General features: G+C 37.5%; 1 protein-coding gene across 3 annotated transcripts in view; it reads right to left on the bottom strand.

The window, feature by feature from the left end:
• Positions 1-10,355, bottom strand: part of pdlim5b (PDZ and LIM domain 5b) — a 61,764-nt gene continuing 51,409 nt past the window's right edge. For all 3 annotated transcript variants that reach the window (XM_065264420.2, XM_065264411.1, XM_065264427.1), the window contains 5 exons: positions 9,785-9,983; positions 4,175-4,355; positions 2,279-2,399; positions 1,948-2,063; positions 1-1,869 (listed from right to left, as the gene is read on the bottom strand). In XM_065264420.2, the coding sequence (XP_065120492.1) occupies positions 1,780-1,869; positions 1,948-2,063; positions 2,279-2,399; positions 4,175-4,355; positions 9,785-9,983 (707 nt within the window). In that variant the 3' untranslated portion in view covers positions 1-1,779. The remainder of the gene's footprint in view (positions 1,870-1,947; positions 2,064-2,278; positions 2,400-4,174; positions 4,356-9,784; positions 9,984-10,355) is intronic.

The following is a 10,355-nucleotide window of genomic DNA, read 5'->3' as shown; positions in this document are numbered from 1 at the left end:
TGATGTGAACACTGATTTTTATTATTTTATAGCGTATTACAGTTGAAAACACAAAGCTTAAAAAAAGTTCATGAACCATCAACCCCCTTATTAGATTAAAACTATAGTTCTAAAACATGATAACAGCTGTCGGAATGACTAACATACGTTTATCTCTTTACATGATCACACAGGCACAAATAAAGCTGAAGCCCATTATGAGACTGACCATTAAACAATATAAACCAAACACTGAATCAACCCATAAAGATCATCAGAGCCCACATAAAAAAAACATTAAATATCACTGTTCATCTTAAAGCCGTGCTATGAAATATGTGCAAAGCCCATGAAAAGCCCAGAAATCAAAAGTCCTGATCTAATAAATAACAGCAGCAGGAGAGGAGCGCTGGCTGATATACAGTAACAAACTTCCATTCATCTTACAGTCTGCAGGTCATTCATGTGCGACGTTTGAAAAATATATTATGAACTCATAGCCTCTTTTAAATACATGTGTAAAATAGAATAACAACTTCTGTAATGCAGATAACAGATAGACTGACATTATTTTCTCTTATGGCAATGTGTATTCTCAATCAAACTTTAAATCACATTATAGTCACCCAGAATAAAGACACATCCACAGTGTAACTTAATGGACCATTAAACCCCTTAACTGGTGCAGCCCTTTTGAGTGTGTGGGGGGTGATGTACCCCTTCAAATTAATTTAACTCTGGCATTGTTTTGGCCTAATCTTGGTCTTGTTTTTAGGAAGACTCCTTGAAGTGTCTGGAGGGGAAAATATTAAATAACTCTTCTTATAGCAGTTTACATCTATTGTAAAAAAAATAAATAAGGCAATAACGTATATATTTAATACATACACTTATCACAAAATTGAGGTTTGGATTACACTTATAGTGGCTTTACATACAACAGCCACTAGGTGTCATTGGTTTGCTGCATACTCAAATTAATAAATGACTGTCACTGCATTATTATTACTGCTAAAAGGTTTTGAAATATGAAAACTACATTCTTACACCGCAAAATTACATTTCTTAGTATTTTTGTCCAGTTTTCAGTCATTTGTGCTTAAAACAAACAAAAAAATTAAGTGTTTAAAAAAGTAAACTTATTTCAAGATTTTTTTCTTACCCCATTGGCAGATTTTTGTTTTTGCTTGCTTTAAGCACAAATTCACTTAAATTGAAAACTAATTTTCTTAGGTCAATTGAAGAAAATTCATCTTGATTTAAGATTATTAGATAATTGTACTGTTAACAAGACAAAAATACTAAGAAAGAAAATATTTTATTGTCATTTCAAAACTTTTGCCTTATTTTCATGTCATTTTGCTCATCAAGAAAATACATCTCTATTTAAGAATTTTTAAATATTTGTACTGAAAACAAGACAAAAATACTAAGTAAGAAAGGCGTTTTTTTGAAGTGTATATAGTTTGTCATGATTAAAATTTACATGCAAAACATTGAAGTAAACTCAGGTGTCCCACTAAGTGCCAGTTAAGGGGTTTTAAAACTGTTATGAAGGAAGGTCGATACCTCATTTAGGAAGTACATGAAAAACTGATTTAGGATCTGTCAGAATGTGATCTATCTTATCAGATTTCTCTAAAATTGCTTTTGCTGTTGAGTTGTTTTCATAAACGCACATTGAATTTTTTATTTATTTCGCATTAACATAGCCAAATAAATCTCAAATGTCAATTCTTGACACCACAATCAGCTTGTTCTCCATCTATTTTCATTGGCTATCGTACAACAGACGTGTGTTCAGAATTGGACGGTGTGAGCGTGTTTCTTGCACAAGGGCTTGTCTTTCTTGGAGAAGAAGGCTTGACCCTCTAAACTCTCAGTGCAGACCTACAAAAAATGAGATTGAAGAATGACTTAAAATACAAAACAAAGTCTCATGAGGTAATGTGATGAATGTTGAACTACCGAACAGACGAAACAGGTGTCGTGCCAGGTGAAGCCCAACGCCTCTAAGAATTTATCACCAGCTTCAATGGGGAAATCACAGCCGTGACAGCTGGTGCCAAAGAGAGTGTAGTAATCTGAACAAATGAGAAATCAGCAAATGAATCTCAGATTTCAATGAAGAGATCACTAAGCTGTAAAGATTTGACTGTTCTCAGATCAGTGTCAGTTGAATGGTTATAATGATGAATTCCAGCATTAATGAGCAGTCAGTGACAGCACTGTAATGAGTTCAGCGGTCTTGGGTCACGGGTGGGTTTATGGGTAATTGATCGCCCACAGGCTCTCTCACCTGTCTCACAGTACGGCTGTCCGTCCTCCAGGTGAAAGGTGTTGTTACGGATTGGCCTCTGGCAGGAGGCACACAGGAAACAGTAAACGTGCCAGGTTTGCTTCAGGGCATTGATGACTTCCTGTTAACGGATGAAAACTGCAGATTAATGGAGATCGCAGAGCACATCTGCTCTTACTTACACTGACTCTTACATGCTAGAGATGCTTTTAGGGGACATATCATGAAAATCTGTCTTCATGTTTAAGTGCTATAATTGGGTCTTCAGTGCTTCTATCAACCTAGAAAATGTGATAAAGATCAACCCACTAACTTAGTTTTGGTAAACCACTCTCTGTTAGCATGTGAAAAAATAGCTTATTGAAAATTGTCTCCCCTTGTGATATCAGAAATTGAGTTTCAATTTCCATTACAATTATGGTGATCAGTGTTTGCATTATCAGTTTATTTGCATTTTAAAGGGCACCGTAAAACAGCACATTTTTGCTCACACCTACAAAGTTATCTGTTGGGTATTTTGATCTAAAACTTCACATACGTACTCTTGGGACACAAAAAATTTATTTTACATATATATATATATTTATACTGGAAAATAGAAATTAAGACAGAAGTGTAATCAATAAATGGTGTCAATAAATGTGTAATGAGTTCGACTTGACAAGCTTATACTGCATCGTCATGTTTACATGGCCGTATTAATGTTTTATTTATATATATATATATATATATATAAAACAGTATATAAGCTTTGTTACTTAAAGCAATGACATTCAGACGTTTATAGATGTCACTTAAGTGCTGAAATATTTTTAAGTACTGCTGAAGTCCATTGAAAAGATCAAATGAATGAACAGATCTTCAGTAATGCCAAAAGCATGTTTAATCTTTCCACAGATAATTATTATCAGATAATCATTAATCCAGTGAGAAAATCTCCTTCATCTCTCTGCTCATGGCTTTTTGAAGTGCTAACAGTCACACATCTGATCGGCTCATGTCAGCTTCTTCAGATCTTATGATCCAGATTAAAGTTCACTGAGAATCACTCCGACTGATTCTGTTCTGGATTTATGTAATGGATCGATTCATTTACTAACATTACCATCTAAAATAACACTTGTATTAACTCTTTCTCCCCCTTGATGACTTATCTCGTCGCTTCTCTGTCAATGACAAGTGTTAACAGCAATCCATATTTCCCCTATTATCCACCAGGTGGTGCTCTTACCAAAATGTATCAAAATGTGCAAAAAAAGAAATACAAAGAAATGCAAATTAGGTGGATTTCCATAAAAAAAAAAATTTGAGCAAATGACGGTGGTATGGTATTGTTTAACCTAGTAACCAACAGTACATAAAACGCACACAGTGCTTAGAACATGGAGACAAGACTGCATTTAGATATGATTTGGCAAGTTATAAATGAACTAGCAGTGCAGCTTATAATTGCTAAACTGAATGCTGTGCACAGAAGAAGAAATGCAGAGTTTTTGATGCAGGCACTAACAGCAAGGGCATTGCGATGACGTCGAGCTGATACAGATACTGTAGACAATCAGTCATGTGGGTTTAATGTTTGCTACGTCTTTTTTTCATGAAAAACCACATCAAGCGACTGTATAAACTTAAAATTAAGGAATTTTTATTCAAAATTTGGTGTTTCCATTACTCGTTTCTTATGCACATAAAATCAGTTATTGCTGATGTAGTTGTAAAGTACCCGCGCATACCTATAGACTGAATAACCATCACATCACCGTTTTGCACATTTATGTCATTAACAAAGGAAACAATAACGCTGTCAGTTTTAAAAACTTGCACTTTGAACCTGTTAAACGACCCAAAGCACATAAAAACTTAAAAAACATGTAAATGAGCCCTAACTGTACTCACCCCTAAAATCTTTTGTTGACAGCGACAGCACTCGGGGGCAAAGAACTGCTCATAACAGTTCTCACAGAAGACAGACCCTCGTTCTTCTACAAATCCCAAATCCGCCAGTGAGGAGTGACAGTGAGCACAGGAAAACTCATCCTTATGCCAGGATTTACCCATGGCTACCAGGAACGGACCCCTGCAAAACAACACGCATATTATATTTACAGTAGTGATGACCACATCAGTCAGGTGTTGAGCTCCATGTTGTGTTTCACATGATATCAGAGCTGGACTGTGACACTGTGAAAACAGGCGTTTTAAGAGAGTCAATCTGTGATGTGATGGGAGTTATCTGTTCAGGTAATGTGAGGACAGGGTTACAAATCGGATGATTAGCTGAAAGGGAAAACAACAGACACTGTGGATATCAAATGGAGAAAATTGAGACTTTAAGCTTGGATGTCACGGGCACTTTCAGCAGGAGTCTAAGAGTCTGTGCCCGGGCCGCAGCGGTGTAACCTATACCAGAGCTCGTGATCTCCGGGGAATGAGCTATAACGGTCCAGTCGCAACTACTGAATGATGATAAACCTGCAGAGACCATCAACTCTTACTGTACTGAGAGAGAGAGAGAGAGAGAGAGAGAGGGGACTCTTTAGGGAGGTTTACGTGTTATTCAGGTCTTGGAGCTAGTGTAGTTGACTATGCCATCACTGACATGGACCACTCCTCCTTCAGTGCATTCACTGTCAAACAGCAAACCCCACTCTCTGACCATAACCAAACTAACATTTATATCAAAACACGTCACACACCAGAAAAAAACAGGTTGGAAACCTGCAAAATGTATCAGGTCCAGCAGAGATACAGATGGGGTCCAGACAGCCCAGACAAATTTATCCAAGCACTCAATTCAAAAGAACTAAAAAATTTAATAAATACATTTATTAATAAAACATTTGAAACAACTAAAGATGGTGTTAATTTGGCTACAAATGAAATAAATCACATATTTATAAAAGCAGCACAAAGAAGTGAATTAAAAAAGAAAGGCAAAAAGCATACTAAAAACAGACCAAAACATGAAAAATGGTTTGATTCAGAGTGCAAAACATTAAGGAAACAACTTCGAAAACTATCAAATCTGAAACATAAAGAACTAAACAACACAGACATCAGAACTGAATACTGTTCAAAACTAAAACAATATAAAGACACAATTAGAGTAAAAAAGCAACACCATCTAACCAAACATTTACAGGAAATAGAGCATTCAATAAACCAGAATCAGTTTTGGGACATGTGGAATAATCTGAGCACAACAAAACCACAAGACCTAACAATACAAGATGGAGAAATCTGGACAAAACATTTTGAAAATTTATATAAAGAAATTCCACCAAACCAACTCAATGACAATTATAATCTGATCAATTTAAATCTACAAACTTTTGAAGACACAATTAAAAATAATCAAAATCCACTTGATTTCCCAATTACACATGAAGAATTGACAAACAAACTCAAAAGCCAAAAATGTAAGAAATCTTGTGGTCCTGACAGCATTCTAGGTGAAATGCTGAAATACAGCACACCTGATCTGCAAACTGCTGTGCTCAAATTATTTAACATTGTAGTCAGTTCAGGCTGTTTTCCTGACATCTGGAGCCAAGGACTTATTACCCCAATTCATAAGAGTGGGAATAAATTAGACCCTAATAATTTCAGAGGCATTTGTGTGAGCAGTAATCTGGGGAAGTTATTTAGCTGTATTTTAAACAATAGAATTGTAAACTTCCTTACCGAACACAATGTCCTGAGTCCGAGTCAGATTGGCTTTCTTCCAAATTACAGAACAACCGACCACATCTATACCCTACACACCCTAATCAATAAACACGTCAAACAAACCAAAAACGGAAAAATATTTGCATGCTTTGTCGATTTCAAAAAAGCATTTGATTCTATTTGGCACAACGGATTATACTACAAACTTTTACAAAGTGGTGTAGGGGGTAAGGTTTATGATATTATAAAATCAATGTATTCAAATAACAAATGTGCAATACGAATTGGCAACAAACATACAAAATTCTTTACCCAGAAAAGAGGAGTACGGCAGGGCTGTAGCCTAAGTCCAACGCTGTTCAACACTTACATTAATGAACTAGCGGTGCAGTTGGACCAGTCGACAGGCCCTGGACTTACTCTACAAGACAAGAACATTAAGCTCTTGTTGTATGCAGATGACCTGGTGCTGCTGTCACCCACTGCACAGGGACTACAGCAGCACCTGGACCTGCTGGAGGACTATTGTCAGAACTGGGCCCTGGCAGTAAACCTAAAAAAGACCAATGTTATGGTCTTCCAGAAAAAGCCCAGATGTCAGGAACACAGATACCAGTTCAATCTAGGCAGCACCACCCTAGACCACACGATGCAGTACACTTACCTCGGTCTTATCATTACTGCATCGGGGAGTTTCAGTATGGCAGTGAATGCTCTCAAAGATAAAGCCCGAAGAGCTCTATATGCCATCAAGAAAAAATTCCAAAATATTGAAATACCAATTCCAATTTGGTGTAAAATCTTTGATAGTGTGATTCAGCCCATTGCGCTGTATGGAAGTGAGGTTTGGGGTCCACTCAGTGATCAGAGCTACACAAGATGGGACAAACATCCAACAGAAGCCCTACACACAGAATTCTGTAAACTCATCCTAAAATTACAAAGAAGGACACCCAATAATGCATGTAGGGCAGAATTAGGCCGATTCCCATTGATTATCAATATGCAAAAAAGATCCCTCAAATTCTGGATGCATCTAAAATCAAGTCCCACAGAATCGCTACATTTTAAAGCGTTACAAAGCCAAGAACTGAACCCTGAAAAAAATCCCCTCAGTAAGTTGGTTCTGAAGCTTACTAACCTGACTAACTTTACTAACACCAACCAGTCTCAAACCAGCACTGCTTCTCATCCAAACATTAAAATAAATCAAATTATTAAACAATCTAAAAATACTTATCTGGAACATTGGGATCAAGAAACTAAAACACAAAGTAAATTACAATTTTATCGAACTTTAAAATCAAATTATGAATTAGAAGAATATCTCCAAAGTGTCAAAGACACAAAGCAGAGACAGATCCTGACCAAGTACAGGCTCAGTGAGCACAGCCTAGCCATTGAGACGGGCAGACACAGAAAGAGCTGGTTACCCAGAGAGCAAAGGGTGTGTGTTCATTGTAGGACAGGAGAGATCGAGACAGAGATGCACTTCCTCCTTCACTGCCACAAATACAAAACTATAAGAGATCTCTACTTAAATAAATTCAGTAACTCAATAAAGAACTTTACCACCAAGACTGAAGTACAACAAATTAATATAATATTAGGAAAGGGACAAACAGCAGCACTGGCTGCTAGATACGTGTGGATGTGCCACAGCCTAAGGGACAGCAGGTAAATGTGTGTGTGTATAATGTGTATGTGTGTATGTATGCGTAATATGTATGTGGGTGAGTGTATGTGTGTGTGTGTGTGCGCGTGCATGCGTAATATGTGTATGTGTGTGTGTGTGTGTGTGTGTGTTTGTCTGACCTCAGTGTGTTTCCCTACTGTCCACCACAATAACCCTCAGTATGTGTGTGTATATATTAAAACATTGTAATGTCAAATGTTCAGACATGTTCTAATGTGTTATGATGTTAATTTAAAATGTTGATTTGATCATATTTTTTTCTTATTATACAGAAAATTTTTTTTTTTTCTTTTTTTTCTTTGTTTTTTTTTTTTTTTTTTTTTTTTTTTTTATATACCTATATACATGCTTTGGCAATATTGTATAATTTACAGTCATGCCAATAAAGCAAATGTGAATTGAATTGAATTGAGAGAGAGAGAGAGAGAGAGAGAGCAGCCTCACTGTCATGCCAAATGAATCAAACTCATGTTCCTCTGTAAATTAAACTTCACACTAGAGGAGATCTGACCGTCACATCAAAACTATTACAGACACTTTGAACTGAAAACCACACTAATCATTTAACCCTTGGAATAACAATAATCCTGACTTTTATCATGGGAATAAACACAAAATTCAATGCTTTCAAGATTGACTTTAAAAACAGAAGTATTGCAACATCTCTCTCCTCAAAACAACATAAGCCAGTCCTTACAGAAAAACGTTTTTTTTTTATTGTTGATCACAAAAAACCTTGATCTTGCGGCATGTTTTCTTAAAAAATGTGATGGAATATGCAGAATATTTACGCAATTTTATGCGATAGAATTGCAGGAACTTGCAAAAACTCTTTGCAGCTTTTGCAGCTTTTCAGTGATGTTGACATCTCATAATCACGTCACTCAGGGTTCCCACACTTTAGTTAATTTCAAATTCAAGGACCTTTCAAGAACTTTCCAGGTAAAATAACCTCAAATTCAAGGACTAAATGTGGGGACACATTTCAAGTGAGAGCAAGGTTACATTGTGTTACCTTTTAAGATACATTGTTACTGTTCCCTTTCGAGGGAACTTGCGCTGCGTCACTGTGGTGACACTTTGGGGACGCCTCCAGGGGTAAGTGCGTCTGAATGTGTATATCAAATTCAACCAATGGTGAGGCTTAACGACAAAGACAGGGTGACACAAGAGCCAGGAAGTATATCGCTATCTGAAATATTGCCAAAGACGGCGTTACAGGGACGCAGAAAGTATGGCAAGGGAGACGCAGCGTCTCGTTCCCTTCTCAGGGAACAACAGTTACATACGTAACCCGAGACGTTTTTATGTGTCAAACACAACTATGCAAAAAAGCATTTTGGTATGAATCAACATTCACATACAGAAGATATAAGCATTTAAAGTGAACAGTTTAGCACGTGTGCTTAAAAAGTCTAGAATTGTTAGGATATTGTCCTACACTACACAGAATAATAAAATAGATTCAAGCACTTTCAATGACCTGTATCTATGTATGTATATTTTCAAAAACTTCCCAGGGACTTAAATTTTCCTCTCCAGATTCACAAACTTTCAAGGATTTCAAGAACCCGTGGGAACCCCATGACTACAGGGCACATGGCTGCACTTGTGTGAAGTTAATGCAACAATTGTGAACTTTCTGCTAAGATATATGAGATTGTTGCTACGAAAATGCAGGGATTATGAAATCATGGAATCCCTGCATATTTCGTGCACGGAAATCTGCAATTTATGGTGCAAAAGTGCGGCATATTTGAAAAAATGCAGCCCGCATAAATATGTGGACTTTGGCTGATTATGCGCTGAATCATGCGATCGCATAATCGTTTTTATTTTTTTTGAGGGACTGATAAGAAGTAAGAATTGCTTTAAAGGATTACTCATTTTCATAATCATGATGGGAATTTATGAAATAAACATTGAAACATTAAAGGTCAAGTCATGTAAAGATACATTTGATCAGGAGTGAATGAGTAAACGGTGAGATTCACATGAATGTTTTTCATCTATGGAGTTGATCTGATACACTGTATTTACTCGTGTAACAGTCAGATGTTGTTTATTTGCTTTAAACTCTGCTCTTACACTTTTTCATAACGATTCCCAAGGGTAAACAAGGATGAAGAGTTTCATCTCACCTGATGATGGTGTTACAGTGGGCACACATGGGCGTGCGCGTGTCCGCTGGCATATGTTCGGCTCTTTGTACCAGTGTATCCTCTCCGTCTTTGGGGTTAGCTTTAGGCACAGGAGGATTCGGGCTTTTCTGATTGCTGTTGGTCACCCGTCCGAACGAGGGGCCCGTCTGTGGCACAGGTGCACCTGCTTTGGGAAATCCTAATCAAAGAGAAAAAGAGATTTTAATCTGGATGACCAGTCAGTGAACTGCACCCACAACAGGGTCTGTGTTACAGAAGACAAAACCGCGTGACAGCGCAGAAGAGCCGTAATGAGATCGGGCGATATTGTGCGCGGCTATGTACCGTGACCAAAGGTGATGGAGACTTCTAGTTAAGATATACCAACTCCGTCTCTACAGAAGGGCTCATCTCACTGGGGCTCGGAGGTCGGATCGTCTGCGGCCGGGACATCCACACCACACCGCCCCCAAACAATGGATTGATTTACTCAGTCCAGAAAAAAACACCACATTCCCAGAGCTACTGGAGACACCTGGCAAAATAATCCGCCCTTCTCCTGGAGCTCTGG

The sequence above is a fragment of the Paramisgurnus dabryanus genome, chromosome 10 (genome assembly GCF_030506205.2).
Source record: "Paramisgurnus dabryanus chromosome 10, PD_genome_1.1, whole genome shotgun sequence".
Taxonomy (NCBI): domain Eukaryota; kingdom Metazoa; phylum Chordata; class Actinopteri; order Cypriniformes; family Cobitidae; genus Paramisgurnus; species Paramisgurnus dabryanus.
This window is presented reverse-complemented; position numbering and strand designations above follow the sequence as displayed.